Below are 24,124 nucleotides of genomic sequence, written 5' to 3'. Positions count from 1 at the left end.
CACTAAATCTAATCTATAGAGAGTGCTGAAAAAGACATCACCACCTGTTCATATGCCAGTCTTTCCTGCTGTGTTCGTGTCTGCATTTATGAGTTTCTGAATCTTCTGATTTATTGATTTTAGGATCAATAAATCCAAGACGCCTAATTAAAAGACCGCTGACAATAATTTGAGGGTAAAATCTAAGGTAATAAAAGAATTACTGCAGGTGACTAGTCTCTAGCCCAACGATATCATCCTTTTCAAAAGATTTTTATCTTATGGACTCTAGATCATGGAAGCTAATTTGTAGTGGCCGTTAAGCTCAAAGCCAAATTTCCAGCCTACCTCTAAGAGGATCTTAGAAATGTATTTTGAAGACAAATTTTACATTATTTCTTTAGCTAGCATTGTTTATATTTCATAAAACATTTCTAGTTATTTTGGAATGCTGAAGGAGAATAAATAAGTAATGGATTCTGCATGAACAAGTAAAGTTTTTCATTAAACTGTGTTTTTGAAATTTTATAATACTTCTACATGTTCTTCGAATATTTATCGCATTCCTATTAAAGTGTCTATAATGTTTCATTATCTGTGGATATAATAATGAATAAGATAGGTGGGTTCCTATCCTATAGTGGAGGAAACAGATAAAGGGCAAATAAACACAAAAACTTGCAAGTTGTAGTAAGTACTATAAAAGAAGCCAATCTGGAACAAAGCATTTTAAGAGACCTATTTTAGATAGAATGATTACAGAGACACTGAGTAAATGACGTTTAAACCGTGAACTATAGTGGGGGAAGAGCATTCCAGGCAGAGGAAACAGCAAAACCCAGGAGAGAAATGACCCTGATGTATTTAAGATACTTAAAGAACAGCAAGATGGACAGAGGGTTTGGGGGAGAGGGGGCAATAAGTTGAGATGAGCAAGGAACAGGTCATGGAGGACCTAGATGCAATGGGAAGACACCTCTGGAGTATAATGGTGGCAGAGGAGATGGAAATGCCACCACACTGGAAATATATTTTGGTGATAAAATCATCAGGATTAGCTGATGGGGTGGATGCAAAAAGTGAGGGAAATGAATGAATGGGGGATAGCTCTGGGTTTTTGCTCGAGTAAATGGGTGTCTGCAGAAGATGCAGAGTTGGGGAGTGGGGATGGGGAAAATACGATTTGGAGGGAGGAAACAAAATGTTCTATTTTGTCCATATTAAGACGTCTGTGAGACACCTGAGTGGAGATGTAAAGTAAGCAGACGACTGGTTACTCAAGTCAGAGCTTGGAAGTCCGGTTCACCTATACACAAATCGGGGATCATCTGCAGGACACGGTATCTAAGTTAATCTAAGGACAGTGTAGAGAGAGAAATGGGCTCCCAGCGGGGCCCGAGGGCCACTAACACATTTTAGCTACCACTTTCACTGAGACCTCAAAATACGCTTGAAACAACTAAAATATCTTTTATTATGGATGTATAAACAGGCCACAATTCAACTTGAAAACAATTCTTACCTATTATAGTCATTAGCAAGCTGACTTGTTAAAAAAAAAAAAAAATCAGTTTTTTGACAATAACAATCCCGTAACAATAATGGAGCACACCATACGGATGGGAAAAAAAAGATTAAAGAGTCTCTCTCTATATATATGGCTATAAAGTGATCCTCAGAATATACTGGTAAGTGAAAAAATACAGGCAGACTAATTAGCTACCTTTTCTGTAGGAAGTAGGGGAAGAAAGATACACATACATACTTGCTTTTATTATAAAAATAGTAAAAATGTCTACCCTTGTGGGTGAGAGGAAACAGAGTAAAGAGGGCAGAGAAAAGCTGGACTTTTTGGTTTGTTTTTACGATTTACTCTGTAACTATGAAAAACGTATAACATTACATAACGAAATTAAATTCAAATGACAAAATGAACACTATCTAAAAATCAAAAGCAAAATGAAACAAACCTGTGTTTCAACCTGATGGCTTAACCACAGAGGAATCATTTCACTGACTTTAAAATAAAGTAACACCCAGTGGGATGTGCCCTGAGGACAACTTCGAAAAAAGTCTGAAACTTAAATGTGCTTCATTCACTTGTATAAAGTAAGAAATTATGTTACTGTCATCAGGAACCAATATTTTCAGCATAAGAGGAAAAAAGACACACATAAAGTCAAAGAAGTTAAGTAAAAATCATGTAAAATTTGAATTCGAACTACCAAATTAAACTAATGATGTGTTTTCTAACAAAGAAAAATGTATTTCCTACCTCTGTCCACACAAAAGGCCTGGAAACAAGGATCAGCTAAGTTGAACACACTCTTTTAGCATCTACATTATCTCTAAATATCATTTCCCACTTTAAAGAACCAGGGCTTTTAAATGGCTGATTCCAGGTTTGGGCCAAGAAATGTGTAAAGATAACTTGGAGCAGATTTTTGTACCAGGAAGCAACGAATCATCAAAGACTATCAGGTTGTGTTAAGAAGACTTCCCCTGGCTGAAGATAGGACAATTTAAACATCGAAAAGAGTAAAAACTGGCCTAAGTGCATAGAGAGGAAGCATTCCAAGTGACTTTAAAACAGCGATTTGACTATATATATATTTGTTGGCATAAACCAGAGGATTTAAAAAAAAAAAAAAGGGGGAGAAAAAAACAGTTTACAGTACTCATACTTGGTATCCCGTACTGATATACTTATTCTCATACTTGTAAGTATACTGTGGTACAAAGCAAATGAGCAATTATGTGATAGTCTAACATTCCTAGTGTTTTTGAGAACTGGGATACTTGGCATAGGAGAATGGAGTTAAACATATAAAAGAGATAAAATAAAAACCCTGTAATCCTAAATTTGAGTAGGAAGTATCAGTATGAATTCATGATATAGTTTCCTTCAAACGTACAATCAAAAAAGCATATATCCCAGCTCTCTCTACCTAAAAGGTATAGCAAGAAACAATGATCAATCTTGTAACACCCCTACTGTTAACAGTCCTCAAATACCATTTACCCTAAAACCATCCAGAGCTTCTTGGAGAAACAGCTGATTCCTGGACTGAAGTGGGAAATGTACAAGATGAGCCTGGAACATTTGTCATATCAGATAGCAAAGAAGCTAAGACTATTAGGCTTATGGAATAAGGTCTCAAGGGCGAACGTGAATAAGCTCTTATTGGTCGAAGATGGGACAATTTGAGCATCAATAAGAATAACAACTGCAATAAAGTAAAACATATCAAATGAGTTTAAATCCATGTGCTCATGATGAAACCAAAAAAAACAAAAAGACACACCTTACTTAGTCACCTTCATCTCTAGAGGCTCTTTCAGAACAAACTCAGTATTCTGAAAACTAACCCATAAAAGGAAAATATCAAGCATGTACCTTAATTTTCCTATAAGAACTCCACTTCGGAGTAATCAACTAGTTGATGAGGAAAAGTTATTTTTTTTAGAAGAACTCTAGTTTACAAATGCAGAAAGAATCACGAGCTTACAACATTACTATCCCTAAAAAAAACCAAAAAAACAAACAAACAAACAAACAAAAACCCCTGATCCAGGCAAAAATCAATAAAACTCGCTAAAATGATTAGGTGAAAAGTTACTTTACAGATCAGTCTAACAACACCTAAATCCACTGATAAATTTTATTACAAAAAGAGAGACAGCTTTTTTCATATGCCTCATAATGTAACAAAACAAGAAGTATCAGTTATCAATTATTCTTGAAAAAAAAACTGAACCTATATCTGATCAAACCTCTTATCAATTCACCAGAAATACAAGGAGTAGAAAATGACACAATGGGGACAGAACTGGCAAAATCCAAGCTATGGAACACTCTATATAGGATAAATGACCCAATTCTTTGAACAACTGAATTAGAAGATTAAAAAAGAGGGGAGGAGGAAGGCAGTGAGAACTTGAGATTAAAACAGACCAAAGGGAAATCTGCTTCCAGCTAAGATGCAGTAACAGGATCAGGCTAACCCTCCTCCTTGGCAACTAAAACAGTCAACATGTATGGAACGACAGTTTTTAAGACTTTGTACAACAGGCAGTGAAAGGCAGACATCCCAGAGAGATAGGAAACAAACGAAGTGAGCCCTGTGATTAGCCCCCATTACTGGCCTGAAAGGGTTTCCAGGCTGCAGCACAGTGAGGTGTAGCCCAGTAGGAGCCTATCGAACTCTCTAAGACAGGACAGAGCTGAGAGTCCAGGGAGACCCAGAGATCACAGGACAGAATACTGGACTGGAACAGAGAGCACGGAGAGACAACTTTGAAGACTTGCAAAAGGTCCAACATTTAGCTGAGTCCCAATCTGTACATGTATACAAATACCTGAGACCAACGTAGAGCCACCAGAGAGCATGAGAGGTATTCATCCTGAGCCAGGAATAGGACTTATTCCCACAAGCCAAAGAGAAAGCCTCACGCACAGCCCACTGGGAAGAGTGCTCAAATGCCCTTACCGCAGTAGTGGAAAATAAACGCCCCGAGAATGAGAACGGCTCTGGTCTTCCCTAACTCATTTTAAAAGCGAGACCCAGCAGGAACGAACGAGGTCCCAACAACCGCATCCCAGAACAAAGCCTACAACGTCTGGCATCCAATGAAAAATGACCAGATTGCAAAGGAGCAGGAAAACACAACCCACAATGAGGAGCAAAGTCATTCAATCAAAATCGACCCAGAACTGGCACAAATGTTAGAATTAGTAGCTGATGACTTGAAAACACTTGTTATAGCTATGTTGCAAATATTCAAAGAATTGAGTAGAGACATGGAGCAACCTGAAAAAGAATAAAGAGGACTAACACCACCTGGTCGCAAGGCTTAGAAGCTGCAGTGTGGGAAGAGGCGGAAGCGGCAGGAGGGAGGGATTCTGAAGGGGCACAGGGAAGCTTTTGGAGGTGATGGACATGTCCATTCTCTTGACTGCGACAGCTTCAGGGGTGCACGCGTGTGCCCAAACTTATCAAGTTATACACGTTCAATGTGTACAGTCCATTGTATGTCAATTATACCCCAATTAAGCTGGGGAAAAAGGGATTTAGAAGACGTCAAGTGATTGCAATGAGTTGATCTTATTTGGATCCTAATTTGAAGAAATCACCTGTAAAAATAAATTATAAATCATGGGGAAATTCAAATAAAGACTGTATACTGATGGTATTAAGTTGCTCTTATGGTTTACATGTTGACAGTGTTATGGTTATGTTTAAAAAGTCTTTGTCTTTTAGAAATAAATACTAAAATATTTACAGTTGATATGATATCGAAGATTTGCTTCAAAATTATTCAAAGTAAGGGTGGAAGCGAGGAGAGGTAATAATTAAATAAAAATGGCTACATGTTATTGAAACTAGGTGATGGGCACATGGAAGTTCATTTTTTTCTCTTTTGTATACATTTAAAATTTTCCATTATAGAGAGAGGAAGAGCAAGAGAAAACGTAACAGAAACTAAAATGGTCTTGGCTACGGCCACGCTACCCTGAACAAGCCCGATTCCATCTAAAATGGTCTTGGGGCCCAGTTTCTTCAGTAAAACGAGGGAGTTGAATTACTATGCTATTTTAATACTGGCCTACTTCATTTACATAGGGGGGAGTAAACTTTTGTTTTAAAAGGAAGTAAACAATGATTTTTAAGTAAAGGCGATACTATTCCAAATCCTATCTACATCCAGGAATGAATTTTTATTCTATATAATATCTTATTTTAAATAGGATGTTTATTCCATAAATATGATTCTATAGGATTAAACAAGCCCAAAAGCAAAGGAAAAAGAAACACCTTAGGAGGAAGTACTACTGTCAACCTGAAAAGAACCGCTCACCGTCAGAAGCTTGGTAGTGATGCCCGCATCCACCACAGCCTTGTGCATGGCACGTAACGTCTCTAGTTCTGGAGCAGCAATAAATACGACGTAGGGCATGAACTCAGACGTCCTCAGTACTTTCAGGGCCTGTGCAGAAGAACAATGACACACCAGTTTATACGGGATTAGAATCTGTTTCATGTTACCCTTTAATTTATACTAAATACTCAAAGTCTCTCCATCTGCTTCCGAAGGACTAAAGATGTCATTTCACACTTGCGCCACTTCCGCCCTTTTGATTCCATTCAGTGCTTTCCTAACATCGTGATCCGTTAATCGGGTTCTGACCTCAGTCTCGCTACTCTTTGATCCTCTAGAACAAAGGAAAGTATTAAACTTAATGATCCAAAAGTCACCGAGAATGATGTAAACGTTTTTCGTGTTCGTTGCAGAACTGTTAATATTGAAAAAGCTAGAAATAATCTCAGTGTCTATTAACTGAAGAGTGGTTAAATAAATTAGCGTACATCCAAACTAGGAAATACTACGCAGCAATCACGAAAGCTCGACAGCAACTGACATGAAAAACATCTTCAAGAAATACTGTTTAATGAAAAAAGCCAAAACATTTGTCTAGAATTTTTTTCCCATTTATGTAAAAAAGAAACAGCAAAAATAGAAAACCCATTACATTATATATATGTATATGTGTGTATATAATACATACATGTAAAGATTTATTTAAAGCACACTCAAAGACAAAAAGATAGAGAGCAAATTATCAGTAAGACGTATCTCTGAGTAGGGAAGTGAGGTCGGGTTGAGTGCAGAGGAGTGTAGAAGGAGTGAGAGACGTAAAATAAGAATGAAATGAATGTGTGTGTGTGTGTGTGTGTGTGTTGGGAGAGAAAGCGTGTGACTTAAAATTTTTATTCTCAGTGTCGCCGCAGCCTTGTTTAAATTTTAAATTTAACATTTCCTAAACGTGCATTTATATTACTTGAGCACATAAATAAATATTAAACTTCTCTCCACATTCTATTGCTATCCAAGCCTCTGTTGGCTAATTGATCAGGGATTTATTTAACCAGCGGACGCATAATAAAGTTCTCTATCTCAAAATAAAACAAAACAGAAATAGCGCAGGAAATGAAATTTTAAAAACAGCTTTGGAATCCATGAAGCTTACTTGTGGGTTGACGTCCAAGATGCAAGTTCGACCGGTCTGGACAACTTCAAGGATAGAATCGATCTTGGTTCCATAGAGATTTCCTTCATATTCCCCGTGTTCTAAATATTTCCCAGCTTTAATATCTGCTTCCATCTCTGATCGTGACACGAATTTATACGCTTGGCCATCTTTTTCATCTTCTCTTGGTTTCCGTGAAGTAACTAAATAAAATAATGTTGAGAATTTGCACAAAGAGAATGAAGGGTATTAGAAAATGGACTAAAAATACACAGGGAAGCTTAAGATTTTTTCCATTTAGTGCAGGCGCTGGCAAACTATGGCCTACGGCCAAATGCGACCTGCTTCTTATTTTTGTAAATAAGTTTCACTGGACCACAGCTATGCTCATTCCTTTTATAGTCTATGGTTTTATTCATTCTGTACTGGTGGAGTTGTTGTAACAGAGATCAGATGGCTTGCAAAGCCTAAAATATATATGATGTGGCCGTTGAATAAAGTAGTTTGCTGACCCCTGATCTATAGGAATGTTTTAAGAGGGACTCCCCATTATGCAATTTGTATCCAAAAATTGTGCTTTATAAGGTCGGTTTGAAACTCAAAATACTACCTAGTAGCAGAGCCTTACATTTAAATTCTTAATTATGGTGAATCATAAGTGTGAGGTATGTTTATGTTGCAAGTGAATACGTTTTTCAGTTGACCAGCACACCCCTTCTTAAAGAATATCAATTATATCCACTCTTTACACTTTAACATTTCCTAATCGAGACATCGAAGACGAAGAGGAGAAAGGAGTCATAGGTAGCTCCGCCCTCTGGGTTAACAGTTTTTTCTCTTTTATTTTAGGATCATTTTATAAAATACAAAGAAAGTTAAATCAATTTAATACAATGCCAGAATTCACCTCCTTCCCCAATGAGACTTCCCAATCTATACCACCTGACAATGTGCAACACAGTATCATATATCAGAAATTAGGCAAACTCGTCCCACTTTATCAGTGTTTCTTTTTGTGTGTTGATTTTGAGGCTTAAAAAAAGAGCTAGATACTGTATAAATTAATGATTTAAAGAAAAGTCAAAGATGACTTGATGGATATATATATAAATCTCTCTATAATAAAAATTCAAATTTGAATCTTTACTATAAGTAAAGGTCTGTTGAAAGATAAAATAGTACATCTTTCTGGATATTAATTTGGCACTAAGAAATCAAGAAATTGAAACATATATGTATACATATGTATGTGTGTGTGTGTATATATATCTCTAATAATTTTATATCAGAGATTGTGTATACATACTGTCATCTCCTTGTAACAAAAGTCATCACCCAAATCATATAAATGAACAATAATAGTAATGGTTAAACAAAGCATAGTATACTTTATTTAAAGCATTAGTATACTGGAATATTAAGAAACTTTTAAGATTAATTTTGAAGTTTTTTTTTAAATCATGGTAAAACATACATAACATAAAATTTATCATTTTAACTGCTTTTAAGCACACAATTCAGTGACATTAAGTACATTCACACTATTGTACAACTATCACCACCATCCATTTCCAGAACCTGTTCCTCACTTAAACTGAAACTCTGTGCCCCTTAGACAGTACTCTCCATTATGCCCTACCCCTGGCCCTGGTAATCACTACTCCACTTCCTGTCTCTATGAATTTTACTGTCCTAGGTATTTCAAATAAATGGAACCATACGATATTTATCCTTTTGTGTCTAGCTTATTTCACTCAGCCTACTGTTTTTAAGGTTCATTCATGTTAGAGCATGGATCACAATTTCATTCTTAAGGCTGAATAATATTCCATTGTATGTACATATCACATTTAGTTTATATATCTATCCACTGATGGACATCTGAGCTTTTTCCACCTTTTGGCTATTGTAAATAATGTTGCTATGAGCATTCATGTATAGATACCTGAGCCCCTGCTTTCAATTCTTTTGGGTATATACTTATAAGGTGAATTGCTGGATCATATGGTAATTCTGTTTAATTTTTTGAGGAACTACAATGGGTGTACCATTTCACACTCCCACCAATAATGGATAAAGGTTCTAATATCTCCACATCTTTGCCAACACTTATTTTGTTTTTGTTTTCATGTATATAAAACTATCTTAATGGTATATCATTAAGATTTTGATTTGCATTTTATTGATGATTAGTATTGTTCAGCATCTTTTCATGTGCTTATTGACCATCTGTATATCTTCTTAGCAGAAATGTATATTCAAGGTCTTTGTCCGTTTTTAAATGGAATTTTTTCTTTTATTGTTGAGTTATAGAATATTTACAAAAAAAGTAATGACTTGTGAGAAAAAGCTCATGGTATAATAAGTCCATTCACTCACTCATTCATTCATTCATTCATTCAACAAATATTGGGTTATATACTATATGCCAGATCCTGTTCTAGATGCTGGGCTTGTAGAAGTACAAATGACAGACAAGCTCTGTGTTCTCATGGGACATATTCTTGAATGTGAAGATAGGTGAGTAGTCAAGTAACAATTAAGAATTTAAGTGCTAAAGCACAACCACTAGGTACTGGGGAAGCTACTTTAGAATGAATAATCAATAAAGGCCTCTGAGAGAATGAGACCTTAATAAAGAGTAAAATTCAAGCACATGAAGATCTGGGAAGTAGAGTGTTCCAGGCTGAAGGACCAACAAGAACAAAAAGGTGTAAATGATAAGTTTAAGGAGTGTGAAGAAAAGATCAATGTGTTAAGTAGGGAAAAAAGTATGCAAATTTTATATGAATAAAATGATTGTAATTCTGTAAGTTGAAGTTCTTTCAATTGTTTTCTTTATATTTGTAAACAGAATGTTAAATGAGACTTTTCTTGTGGTCCCACAATTTCCTTCAAGTCCCAGGTAGGTGCTAGAATAAAAGACTGATAGCCTCCTCTTTTGGAGTTTACCAAAAAGCAGCCAACTTAATCCTGGTATCATCCATTTACCTACTTCTATCGCATATGTACTCAAAAAAGAGTCACTGAGATAATGAGTCATAGGTTTGGGAGTAATGCTTTCTTTTCTTTTTCTCCTTACCCCATGGAAAAATAATTGAAAGTAAAAGGAAGGAAAAGGTATACCACACAAACAATAACCCAAATAGAGCTGGAATGGCTATACTCATACCAGACAAAACAGACTTTAAGAAAAAAAACTGTTATTAGAGACAAAGAACAGTTTATAATGAAAAAGGATCAATTCATAAGAAGATAAAACAATTATACTCCCATTTTCTTTTTTTACATCAAACTAAGAAGTTTTTATATAGCAAAGGAAACCATCAAAAAGAACCTACTGAATGGGAGAAGATATTTGACAAAGGGTTAATATCTGAAATTTATAAAGAACTCATACAACGAAAACATAAACAATCTAGTTAAAAACTGGGCAAAAGACCTGAATTGGTATTTCTCCAGAGAGGAAATACAAATGGCCAACAGACATATGAAAAGATGTTCAAGATCACTAATTATCAGAAAAATTAAAATTAAAACCTAATGAGTTATCACGTCACCCCTGTCGGATTAGCTATCATCAATAAATCAAAACACAACAAGTGTTGGCGAGGATGTGGAGAAAAGGGAACCCTCATACACTGTTGGTGGGATGGCAAATTGATAAAGTCACTATGAAAAATAGTTTGGAGGGTCCTCAAAAAATTAGAAATAGAACTACCTTTTGACCCAGCAATTATACTTCTGGGTATTTATCCAAAGAAAACCAAAACACTAATTTGTAAAGATCTATGCATCCCTATGTTCACAGCAGCACTATTCACAATAGCCAAGATACAGAAGCAACCTAAGTGCCCATCAAGACATGACTAGATAAAGAAGTTATAGTACATATATGCAATGGAATATTACAAATCTTATCATTTGTAATGAGGGTATTATGCTGAGTGAAATAAGTCAGATAGAGAAAGATAACACTACATGATTTCATTTATATGTGAAATCTAAGTAACAAAAGAAATAAAAAAACTAAACAAAAACAGACTCACGGATATAGAAAACGAATTGGTGATTGCCAGAGGGAAGAAGGGTTGGGGGGGCTGGGTAAAAAAGGTGAAGGGATGAAGACATACAAATTAGTAGTGACGAAACAGTCATAGGAATGTAAAATACAGTATTAAAAAATAAAATAAAATCTTTGTCTAGGAAGTCCAAAATCTGTGCTTAAGGGCGGAGGGGAGAGAAAATAATTTTAAGCACATATGCATCTAACAACAGAGCCCAAAAATACATAAAGCAAAAACTGACTGAACTGAAGTGAGAAATAGATAAGTCAACAATATTTGGAGACTCAATACCCCACTTTAAATAATGGATAGACAAATAGGAGGAAATAGAAGGCTTGAACAACACATTAAACCAACTAGAACTAACAGACATCTATAGAACACTCCATCCAACCACAGAGAATACACAATCTCTCCAAGGGTACCTGAAATATTCTCTCCAGCCAAATCATACCTGAGGTCATAAAACAAGTCACTGTTCTCTGACCATAATGGGATTGGAAATCAGTAACAGAAGAAATTTGGGAAATTCAAAAAATATGTTGAAATTATACTCTTAAATAATTAATGGCTCAAATAAGAAATCACAATGAAATTATAAAATACTTGGAGATGAAAGAAAACAAAAAAATGCAATACCAAAAATTATGAGATGCAGCTAAAGCAGTACTTAAAGGGAACTTTTGGCTGTAAATGCCTACATTATGAAACATGATCTCAAATGTAATCTAACCTTCCACCTAAAGAAAATGGAAAAATGGTAAACAAACCCAAAGCAAGCAGAAAGAAGGAAATAGTAAGGATTATAGCAGAAATTAATGAAAGAATAAAAAAATAATATAGAAAATTTTAAAAAGCGAAAGTTGGTTCTTTGAAAAGATCAACAAAATTGATAAACCTATAGGTAGAGTAACCAAGAGAGAGGACTCAATTTACCAAAATCAGGAATGAAAGAGAGGATATTACTACAGATCCTGCAGAAATTCTGAAGCTGAAAACCCCAGGCTCAGAATGCTTTGTGGGTAAATTCTATGAAACATTTAAAGAATAATTAAAAGTAACCCTTCACAAACTCTTAAAAAAAAAAGAAGAGGAAGGAACACTTCCCAACTTCTTCTATGAGTCCAGTATTACCACGATATTAAAATTACCCAACGAAGTAAGAAATAAACACTATAAATCAATCTCTTATGAGTACAGATGCACAAATCAGCAAAATACTAGCAAACTAAATCTAGAAGCATTTAAAAAGTATTACACACCATGGCCAAATGGCATTTACCACAGAAATGTGATTAAAGGAAAAAAAAAAAAAAACAGTCATATGATCATCTCAATAGACACTTAAAAGGCATTTATAAAACCCAGTACCCTCTTTCAGAATAAAAAGTCAACAAACTAGGAAGAAAATTTCTCCATCTGACAAAGGCTATCTAACAAAAACCCTAGCTAACATCATACTTAGTGATGAAAGACTGAGTGCTATCTCTCTAAGATCATGAACATTGATAAAAATATCCACTTCTGCCACTTCTATTCCACACTGCACTGGAGGGTCTACTGAGAGCACTGGCAACAAAAAGATTAAAATACTTAGGAATAAATTTGACAAAAGAAGCATAAGACTTGTACACTGAAAACTATAAATATCACCAAAAGAAATTAAAGACCTAAATAAATGAAAGACAAGCCATGTTCACGGATTGGAAGACTTGAAGTTACTAAGTTGGCAATACCCCCAAAATTGATCTACAGATTCAACACAATCCCTGACAGAATCCTAGCTGCCTTTCCTGCAGGAACGGAAAGCTTATTCTATAATTTATATAGAAATGCCAGGGACCCAGAATAGCCAACAACATCATCGACAAAAAATCTTGAAAAAGAACAAATTTGGAGGATTCACAATTTGATTTCGAAACTTATTACAAAAATGCAGTAATCAAGGCGATGTGGATCTGGCATGAGAACAGACATAACGGTCAATGAAAGAGAACTGAGAGTCCATAAATAAATCTTCATATCTATCGTCAACTGATTTTTGAAAAGGTGGCAAGACAATTCAATGGAGTGGAAAACGGCACAGCCACTGTGGAAAACAATGTGGCTGTTTCTCAAAGGGTTAAACAGAGTCACTACCAATTTCATTCCTAGGTATATGCCTGAGAAAAATAAAATGTGTATGTCCACATAAATACCTGTACACAAATGTCAATAGCGGCATTATGCATAATAGCTAAAAAATAGAGCAATCCAAGTGTCTATCAACTGATGAGCAGATAAACAAAATGTGGTATAGCCATAAAATGGAATATCATTTAGGAATAAAAAGAAACTAAGTACCGATATCTTCTATAACATGGATGAACCTTGAAAATATTATGTTAAATAAAGAAGTCTATCACACAAGACCACATATTGTATAATTACATTTCTCTGAAATGTCCAGATAGGTAAATTTATTGTGACAGAAGCCCACTAATCATCATCATACACAGTGAGTTAAAAAAGATGCACATGAAGGCACATCATTATTCGATTTCAAACTACTGAAAAACAACAAAATAAGAGACCCTGAATATCTGAAAGAAAAATCAGGTAATGTATGAAATAACAAGACTTAGAATGGCACTGGACTTCTTAACAGAACTGGATTCGGGAGTAACATCTTTTGAGTTCCACAATCTAGAATTTCTAATCTCAGCTAAATAATCAATCAAATACAGGGCAGAAAAAATACATCTTCGAATACAACAATGTAGAGATTATATCCCAGATACCAGCAGTCCCCAACCTTTTTGGCACCAGGGACCAGTGCTCCTATAGGAATCTAATGCCTGAAGATCTGAGGTGGAGCTGAGGCTGTGATGCTGGCGCTGGGGAGCGGATGAAAATACAGATGAAGCTTTACTTGCCAGCCCCTCACCTCCTGCTGTGTGGTCCAGCTCCTAACAGGCCAAGGGCTGGTACCAGTTCATGGCCTGGGGCTGGGGACCCCTGCCATATATCATTTCTTGCAAAGTTATAAGAGGATGTGCCCTGTCAAACAAGGCAATAAACCAAAAAAGAAAAAGAACAAGACCAGAAACAACAGCTTCAACCCAGGACTGAGACGAGGGGAAACAGCCCCAGGCTAACGGAGGGGCGGGGCGGCCAGAAAGGAGAGCGCGTAGTGAGAGAGTGTAGTCCTCACTGAAGCAGGAAGACTGAGGTCGCCAAGAAAGAAACAGGACTTGCTGGAGAAGTGAGTCTTTGGTTTAAAACAAAACTATATGCATATACACATAAAGTCCAGGCAAAGACGGGGAGGAAAAGAGATGTCTAGTGATTGCTGGGTGCGGGGAGACAGAGAGGCCGTTGAAAATAAAATTGAATTAACTGAAACTAGAGCTACATTTATATTGGGAGAATAGTCAGGAAGTCAACAGATGAGGTCTACACTGCGTAAAGCAAGGTAGAGCAGAATGAGGACATTATTAAGACATATGGAAGACTACCAAAAGAAACGGCGAAAAAGAATGAAAAATGACTTTCTGGTAAGCAGGCCAGAGGTGGGGTAGAAGAAGGCAGGGGGTTATTTTTTTTTCATTATATGTCTTTAAGAACTACTTGATTAAAATACTGTACATGAATTAAATTGATGAAAATAAAAAATAAATGCTTTGATCACAGCGAGGTGTTTTTATAACTACTTAACCAGGTTTGTCTGAATTTAATGATTGATAGCACCTATGATGGAATCTAAAGCCTCACCCTGAAGAGATTACAAATAGCACGTGGGGGCAATGATAAGGTTACTCCCCCAACCAACCGCTCACAATTTTAGCATTAAGATGAGTCCCTGAGAATTAAACCTCAAAACGTGCTGGATGAAAGCAGAGGAAGTCTAAAATGCATCTAAAAGAGACAAGAGTGATGTCTGGCTAAGCTTTGGCTCAGAATATACCTAAAGAAATACTGTGTTAATCCAAAGAGGGCTTGGCCGGCAAAAGCAGCACAGAAAGGGGAGCTATGAAGGCAACGCTGGCTTGTCTCCTGCATCGTTTAGGGGACAGAACACGTAAGTCCCCACAAGTAAACGTTCATGCATCTTCAAAATAAAGACAAATGTATTTTAGACCTTATAATAAATCAGTGATATCGTCTAATTCCTTGATCTAATTCCATTCTCATCAAGCATACTTTTGACATCATTGTTAAACTTTCCACGTAAATATGCAAATAGGAAAAGAATGTAAAGATCATAAAATGAGTGTTTGGTTCACTTAACGGTTATATTTCCCATCAGTATCATTTTATTTTGTATATAAATCTTTGTGATCTTAATTAATGCTGCCTGCTATGGAAGATAAATTGCTTTTGGTGTGCTATCGAAAATCAGGTTCATGACTTTACCGACTTCTGAGAGCTACAAGCTGAATTACATAAATTTGCAAAGGGATTAACACGATGAGAAATGTCTGAGGATTCAGCAGGTTTGTACCTTTTCTTTACACAAGGGTCCCCAACCCCCAGGTCAAGGACCAGTACAGGTCCGTGGCCTGTTAGGAACCAGGCTGTACAGCATGAGGTGAGCGGCAGGCAAGAGAGGGAAGGGTCACGTGTATTTGCAGCCGCTCCCCAGCGCTAGCATCATTGCCTCAGCTCCACTTCAGATCATCAGGCATTTGATTCTCACAGGAGCACTGGTCCCTGGTGCCAAAAAGGTTGGGGACCGCTGCTTTACACTAAACTAGTGAAAAATAAAAATGTTCAGATAGAGATCATGTGTAAAAGAAAAATACAAAGTTAATGCTGATTTTGCCACAACTCTTAATACGTGCATTTAACTAACAATTCTGAACTGAAGAGTTTGGAGAAGGAACAGCCATCAGGCAGTAAGCCAACAAGGCAATAGCACTATTTCAAGACAGCTGCAGTCACTGATTTTTTCAGTGTCTTCTACTTGCTCATTTTCGCTGACATAATAAAAACTTTTTTGGGAATAAAAATAATAATCATCTGCCCCTACTTCACTTTCCTGCCAATTAAATAGCCAAAAAAAAAAAACCCCAAAAAACAAAAAACACCTCACAAAAAAACTTACATGGCACTGTAGTTCCAAATCTGGTAGGATTCAACACTATAAACCTGTTCTTCAAGCTTCTTCGTCCAACGCCTTGAGCTCCTATCAATACCAACGTCTTTCGCTGGAAGGGAGGCATTTTGGCTACCTCCTCATATATCTGGATTTCATGACGATCAAATTCTAAATGTAAAAGGAAATGGACCTCATATTCAGTTATCTTTTATATAGATGAAAACCTCTGCTGTTCTGTTCAGTAATGGCTTAGTTGTCTTGATAGTTAAATACCACTTGAATTATATTCAGTACACATTTATTTTTATACATTTGGTAAAGTACATAAATTATTTTATATTTTGATTTAAACATCTGCTTCCATCTATTTGCCCTTAAAAATGTTATTTAGCCAAGCTAAAAAAAAAAATGCCTGCGCTTTATCCTTATCACATAGTCTATCCATTACAATCTCTTTCTTACCAATTCATCAGTAGAATAATTCCTTTAATATAAATAACCAAATGACAAATAGTTATATAATTTATATATATAAAGTGTGTACCTAATATGGAGGGCAGCAGTACACCTAGTGTGCGTGGCTGCTTAAATAAGTGCCGTAGAAGGAGTAGGCCCTTCCAGTGATGTAAATGAATAAATGATGTCTGGTGACTCTGCAAATATCAGTTTGATTAATAAAATGCATATAAACATACTGACATCTAAATATTAGGATTCTGAATTTATGTAATAAAATATAATATAGGATCCAAATTATTTTCAGTAGAAACACACTCCAAAGTTATAATCTTAGTCAATGGGAAAATCACAAATTTTATATTTTGCAAGAAAGCTTTAAGGACATACATTTAATGAATAATAAAGCCAAAGCGAATCTGAAATATTATATTGCCTATTATTCTGGCTATAACTTTCCATCTGTAGTAATAACACATCTTCCTTAGGCTATGATTTTAATGACAACTCTTTCTTCGCACAATTTCTCCACAGCACATTAAGCTAATATTAAGGGAGAATCTATTTTCTCTTTGTTAGTATTATTATGATAGTATTTCCCTTATCATATGCTATTTAGTTTATTACCAGTGGAGAGACAGCTATGAAGTCAAGAAACTACTTTAAAACCATCGGTTCCTCTGAGTAGACCTCCAGAGCCTTCTGGTTCAGGGCTATATATACTTCACTCCTATCAGCCTCTCTAACCGAAGAGAGCAACTATGATAGTTGTCATATTTATCTTTCCTTAAGTCTAAAAGATTTTAGAAAGAATCCTACTAGATCAGACTAAGATTTATTTGGTCCAGTAATATTTTTCCAAAAGTATCATGGACAATGTTATGGCAGAATATAGTTCCCCTCAATCATAACTCTTTAAGCATCTTCATAAAGGCATTTTGCTCTTTAGAAATGACACATAAATTACTTTTGAAGTTCTCCGAACAAATCGTTTCAATGATAACATTGCTCCTTCATTAATAAAGCATACATCCTAACCAATTCATTTTATTGTAAACTGTACTCATGAAATAAAGCACACCGGTGATAGTATACGTATATGTAATACCAGGATTTAAATAATGTCTTCATATTATATTGTACCATGTATTCACAGGCCAGCCCCTTGCAACTAGGTACTAATCTGAATTACATTCATCGAAAATTACACATTGAGAGTTTATGCTACACTGATTAACAATATAAAGTTATTTCACTTAGACTTCTCAGAAAGTATTTCAAACATACCTGCATTTCTGGTTGTGAGATACATCATCTTTTTCTTTTTTTTGCTACTTATGGTTCCACAAAAAGGTCCTGAAGGGTGACAAGACAAATATAACTTAAACAGTATGTACGAATATGATAAAACTGCCCTGTGGTTTTCTACAGGGATGGGGGAATTATCTTTCCAGTGTTGCATCCTACAATGAAGACCGGGGTGGCTGAGCCACGCAATTCTGATACCATACCAGCAGGTGGCAGAAAGGGACCAAAAAGTTTACTTTTGAGAGATACAATGAGGCCGGTGGGAGGGATTAATTCTAGATATATTTTAAATAAATTCATTTGCTGGGTCGGATCAAAGAGGCAAGGAAAGGTGGCCACAAAGGACTGCGTGTTACTCATCGTGTGGAGCTCGTCACCTGAATTGTCCCAGTCTCTTCTGACAAATGCCTTTCTCTTCTCTTCCAGGAACTGGCTTGGAATGAGACCAGCGCTTCCTCCCTCTTTTACATGGCTAGCCTAGAATCAAATTAATGAATTGTATATCTCAGTGACCAAAATTTGAGACCATATTCTAAAAAGTAGGACAAGCGGTAGTCAGTAAAAAAAAAAAAAAAAAAAAAAAAAGAAAAGACTATATATACATCACATTTGCTCTTAAAAACTGACCTTGAGATTAAAACCCATGGCATTGTCAAGTTAAGATATTTAAACACTTTGGCACTGAGGAATCGACTGGCATCTAGTCAATCCATCATCTGGTAGGAAAATTTGGGGACCAAAGCACTTTAAATTACTAAAACTTTTTATTTACAATACTAAGCCAGTCAAAGAATGGAAAGGAATATAATTCTGTGTGCTCACAGGATATTTCGCCCAGCAGCCTCTAGTCAGGTATTGATTAACATCCCTAATCCTGCCATGTTGGTAATGCCTGAGGCCAAACCAAAGAAAAAGCCAGTACTGGGGAAATACAGTGGCGAGTTTAATTCGTGCTGCCAGGAATCTGAATATCCTGAGAGGCCGTAAGCTTTGAAACTGTCAAGAAACTTTTAAAATAAAATCCAAAGAAGTGCTGTTTTAAAAGAGTGGCTGGAGAACTGGCTGCAAGTGGTGACTTTATCTTTATAATCAGCATAAAAAAAAAAAATCTGGTATATCTTTAGCAATTAAAATCCTGAAAAATAGAATTAAAATAATAGACCACAAAATGCAGGAAGAAATTGAGAAAATGGTGACAAGAATAGAAGAGAAAACTAAGACATGGCATTCACGGAAAGAGGAAAAAAAAACTGGAAAAGTTCTCTGAGCGAAACAGCCACAGAAAGGAGATTTTTTAGATGGGCATGCTAAGGAACGCCGTGGAAACCTCTTAAAATTGTGGAATCTATTGAATTTACCTATTTCTTAGTTCTCTCATTACACTTGTACATAATAACGTCTTAATGTAAAGTCAAGAATACATTAGTAAGATTGTTTCGTTCTTATAATTCATTCCCCCATAGAAGTCTATATAACTTATTAGAGCTAATGCGGGCTACTGATATCTCGGTTTAATTCAGAGTTTAGTGCTAGGTCCCGAGACCGTCCCTCCCACAGCTTGTCCTTTAATGAGATTCTCATAAGCTCTGACAGGGGAAGAGATTTTAGACTTTCTGATTTGTCAGTTTCTCCAGTTGTGAGAACTGGAGATTGTTAGCCAATGTAAACAATGACGAAAACAGACTTAGTACTATTGCTAAAGATTTCTGAAAACTGTACTAAGGGAAAGAAAAAAGAACATCATCACGCAGATCCTCTGGAAAACGGAAGGGGAGAATTATGGTGATAACACGCTTCGTTTTTATATACACAGATTTCAATCTGTGATCAAAAACAACACTGATGATGAAGCGAACCTGCATTTCTCAATAACTAAAAAGAGGCGGGCAAATATATTTAACAGCTTAAGAAATTATGTTTTAGTTGCCATGAATACAGAGGGAGAGGAAATAAGAGAAAGACCACTATACCCATAGTAGAAGACTCCTAGTTAAAACAAACAAAATAAACATTGGAAAGAGATGACCCCAATTGAGTGGTTCTTACTGCGATACCCATGTGGAAGAACTAACTGGTCTAATCTCTTAAACCAACAGGATGACACCACAGGCTAGTTAATTTCTTCATTCATTAACAGCTACTCACAAATTCCCTCTCAATTTGGTCTTCTGTCCACAAAATTAGCAGCCATGAAGCAGGAGCTGTTCATGCAGGAAAAATCATTGGAACAAATGCTAAAACCTTCTTCCTGAATATTCAGATATTGGCCAGATCTAAGATTGAAAATAAAAAAGCAGTTGAGGAAATTTTGAGAAGCATACTAACCTGCCACCAGTTTGGATCTTCTCTGTTTACAATTTGAAGAATTTCTCCTTTTGAAAACTTCAATCCTGCTTCTTTGCAGGGTATCAGGTTATCATTGTATGGATTATAATCAAAATGACATTTCACAAATACCTAAAACACACAGCACAATTAAAAATACTACAGCTGCATCATTTGTCACTGGATTTTTGAAATCTTTTTCAAACCACTGTGATTTTTTGATGTAATTGATAATGTATTTAGTACTAAGGAATCTGTCTCTCAAAAATAAAAATTAAATTATTAGCACAGTAATAATTTGGTATCCAAAAATACAAAAATTAGTATCACATTAAAATTTTATTTCTATTTTAACTTCTAATCTTAAATCCACATTTTATTAAACCCACTATTCTTATCTTTTTCTCCATCTTTTCACAAATTTTTCCAACCAACACTGCATAATTTGTATGTAAATTCTACTTTCTAATTAACATTCTGAAACAATATATGCAGTTGATTTAAGGCATGAATTTAAGATATATTAGGACCGACTTTTTGAAAAGGCCCTGAAACCAAAATTAAATAATAAAAGTTCATGTTGAAGTCAGACCTGAAATATATTTAGTCACCTTAAAAAAATTAAAAGCCCAACTTTCATCTTTGGTCATAGTAGTTTATTAAATCATATAGACTTACAGTGGTGTGGAAAATACTTTTCTGGAATCATCTTGCTCTGATTTAAATGATTGGCATTAAATCAAATTATAAGACAAATACTGAAAAAGCCCTGAAACTGTTTTCCACTTTAAATTTACTTAACTACAAATTTCTTTTAAATTTGTTTTATCAATAAAAGTATGTCAGTTACTATTAGTTATGATCTCCAATATCTAAAACATTTGGCTTATTTATTTTTTAATATATATTCTAATTAAGTTAAGCATTTTCAGTATTTGGTGGCAAGTTCAGACCAATTACTTTCTTAAAACAAACTCTTTTCATGCATATGGAAATTCAAATTTTATGTTCTAAAGAACTGACTTAGCATTTAACAAGCAGGAAAGCACATAATTAGTCAAAATAATATTATTTTTCTATTTCTTTATCATACCTCAAAAATACCCATACAAGATATTCAAATAACACAAGCAGATACATTATATTATTAATGTAGTAAAATGTAATGTGATGGCTGCATGTTAAAATAATTTAAAAATAACAATCTGAGAACATGTGACAAAATTTTAGTTATTTACAATTAGGTGATTTCGATAGAAAGCATTCAGAGCATTTTCAATAACTTTGGAAAGGCTAAATATTAATGCTTAAAAATCAGTAAGCCAATAATTTTTTTATATCTAATTTTAGAAATATCTAAAAAGCAACCATACAAACAATATTAAGACTGCCTAAAATGTGACAATTGACTAACTTGACAACGGCATGCAGCTCAAGGTTTTGGCAATGAAAAAACCCAAAATGATTAAGTTTAATCAAGATAAATTTAGTTTGCTGATAAGACAGAAAATCAGAGTACCAGAGAATGTCCTGGAATGACATCATACCTGATGGACGTGTGCTGGATGCCTCTCCATATTGATGCAACTCTAAAAACATATTTTTCATTGCATAAATAAAGCCAGGCTTTAAATGAATAAGTTAACAAAATGTAAACAAACTACTGGCCCATTTTATTACTTCACTCATTTGATAAAGCAATTAATTCCTTAAATAAGTGTCCATGGGTTATAATATCTGAAAATTATAAATGATAGAAGCAAAAAGAAGTGTTCGAGATGAGGCAGAGAAAAAGGATGGATATGCAAAGTTGTAAAAATACTCGAGTACTCCTTACTTATCAAGAAAGGTGCACTAAATGAATAATAAAAGCATCCTGTCATCTAACCATGAATATGTTTACCATTTTTATCTGTGGGACAGAATGTTTTGTAACCATAAAGTTCAGACTTTCTCAGTTAGTCCAAATTTCAAATATTCATTCCCCTACTCTCATCAAATTGTTCTGGAAATGTCATTATTTGTGGAACACAAATCCTATCTTTCATATGTAAAAGATTTCTAAAAACCAATTTTACTTCTTTATTTATCAAATTAATTTTGGAACATTAGTCTCATGCTCAAAATTTCAGATTAAACTGGTTTTACTTTATGAGACTCTCTGCCTCATAAAGGTTTTGAGTATTTTTGTTAGATTTATTCCTAGACATAAATGTGACATTCTCTGAATTTATTGTAAATGTCTGTCTTAGTTACATTTCTAGATGTTTGCTCATGACATACAGACATGCAACCAACTTTTGCAGATATTTTCAAGTACCTTGCTAAACTCTATTATTTCTAATAATGTATAGTTCTGGGGAGTTTCTACGTAAAAATCATATTATTTGAAAATAATAAGTTTTATTTTCTCCTTTCCAAACCCTTTGCTTCTATAATTTGTTCTTGTCTTTTTGTGCTTATGGAACTTTCAATAAAATATTGGATAGAAGTGGTACTAGTGAATATCCTTCTTTAACTCTTAAATTGTTTTTTTTTAACTGGGCGAAGACTATTAATCCTTGTTTTAAGCTTTATGTTCTGGCTTCTTTGGCTTAATTAACTGCAAAGAAATAATGATGTATAAGCAATAAGTGTCCAAGGGCCTCAGAATTTCATTAAATTCTAAACAAACATTTTTGAGGCAGTCAAAATTCTTGGTTTTATTTTTTAAAGAAGTTGAGTCGATTCCATTTGCCTCATTGTTGGAAGCCTCATCAAAATTCTGAACAATATCACCCTCGTCCCCAACAGCAAGTGGTGCTTTTCCAACCAGCTTCTGCCAGGGTCTGTAAACTCATTGATACCAAGGTGCCTAAGATGCTGGGTAGCACTTCTGTCAGCTGCTTTGTCTAAGCATGGCTGGTAACAGCAAAAGTATTTGCTGCCAGAGATGTCTGAACATCAGGATTGTTACAAAGTGGGTCACCATTCCCTGGTGTGCAAACATACTTACTTCTTTAATATCAGAGATACTGTATACTCTTAGTTTCTTTAAGGAGAAGTAAAGATTTTTATCATCTATTACAAGAGATATTTGTTATATCATCTGAGGGCATTTCCTTTTTACCAATCACAATCATGCCTGAAGTTTGGCAAGTTTCTCTTGGCCTATAAGTAGTCTCGGGCAGACCAGCTGAATTGAAGGTCCAGTTCCTGATTTAAAGGAGAATGCTTCCAACAGGCAACTATTCAGAATGTTTGTTGTAGTTTTTTTTTTTTTTTCCTTTAAGTAAGATTAAGAAGGTTCTTTCCCGTTCCTAATTTATTAACCTTTTTTTAAGAATCATGAATAGGTATTAAATTTTATTAAATTCTCTATTGAGGTTTTTGTCTTTTAGTCTGGCAATGTGCTTGTTTACATATATGGGTTTTCTAATATAAAACCATCCTAAAATACATGGGATAAATCCAACTTGGACATGTCGTATTACCATTTTTATACATTGTTACATCTCATTGCTAATATTTCCTTGAGAAATTTTACATGGATATCTTTGAGTGAAATGGAAATGTAATTTCTTTTCTTACAATATTTTTGAGACCTGGGTCATGCTGGCCTCGAATAAGTAAAAAGAATTCCCATCATTTAGCCTTCATGAACAAGCAGAATTATTAATAGCCTTTGAGAACCTAACCTACATGCAAATTGCAGATCTTCAAAATTAGTTACAACTTCTAACTCACCCCGATGTTCAAATTTAAATATGTAGATCTTTAGGTCTCATGTGAAAGATTTTGGACTTTTAGCAAGCACCGCAAATGATACTGATAGAGATGATCTACTGACCATGCTCTGAAAAACATCACTCTGGGGAGGGAGAGCTGGCTTCTAGCTGC

At 35.2% G+C, this 24,124-nt stretch overlaps 1 protein-coding gene across 4 annotated transcripts in view; it reads right to left on the bottom strand.

The window, feature by feature from the left end:
• MPP6 (membrane palmitoylated protein 6) overlaps positions 1–24,124 on the bottom strand; it is a 63,790-nt gene that overhangs the window by 4,535 nt on the left and 35,131 nt on the right. For 2 of the 4 annotated variants that reach the window (XM_015589520.2, XM_015589519.2), the window contains exons 6-12: positions 21,793–21,834; positions 20,246–20,377; positions 18,298–18,397; positions 17,900–17,968; positions 16,163–16,324; positions 7,010–7,212; positions 5,839–5,967 (exon numbers count right to left, since the gene is read on the bottom strand). In XM_015589520.2, the coding sequence (XP_015445006.1) occupies positions 5,839–5,967; positions 7,010–7,212; positions 16,163–16,324; positions 17,900–17,968; positions 18,298–18,397; positions 20,246–20,377; positions 21,793–21,834 (837 nt within the window). The remainder of the gene's footprint in view (positions 1–5,838; positions 5,968–7,009; positions 7,213–16,162; positions 16,325–17,899; positions 17,969–18,297; positions 18,398–20,245; positions 20,378–21,792; positions 21,835–24,124) is intronic. The other 2 variants (XM_025046802.1, XM_025046801.1) reach the window with 1 other exon arrangement.

The sequence above is a fragment of the Pteropus alecto genome, unplaced genomic scaffold, assembly GCF_000325575.1.
Source record: "Pteropus alecto unplaced genomic scaffold, ASM32557v1 scaffold21, whole genome shotgun sequence".
Taxonomy (NCBI): domain Eukaryota; kingdom Metazoa; phylum Chordata; class Mammalia; order Chiroptera; family Pteropodidae; genus Pteropus; species Pteropus alecto.
The sequence above is the reverse complement of the archived record's forward strand: the minus strand, read 5'-3'. Positions and strand labels throughout refer to the sequence as shown.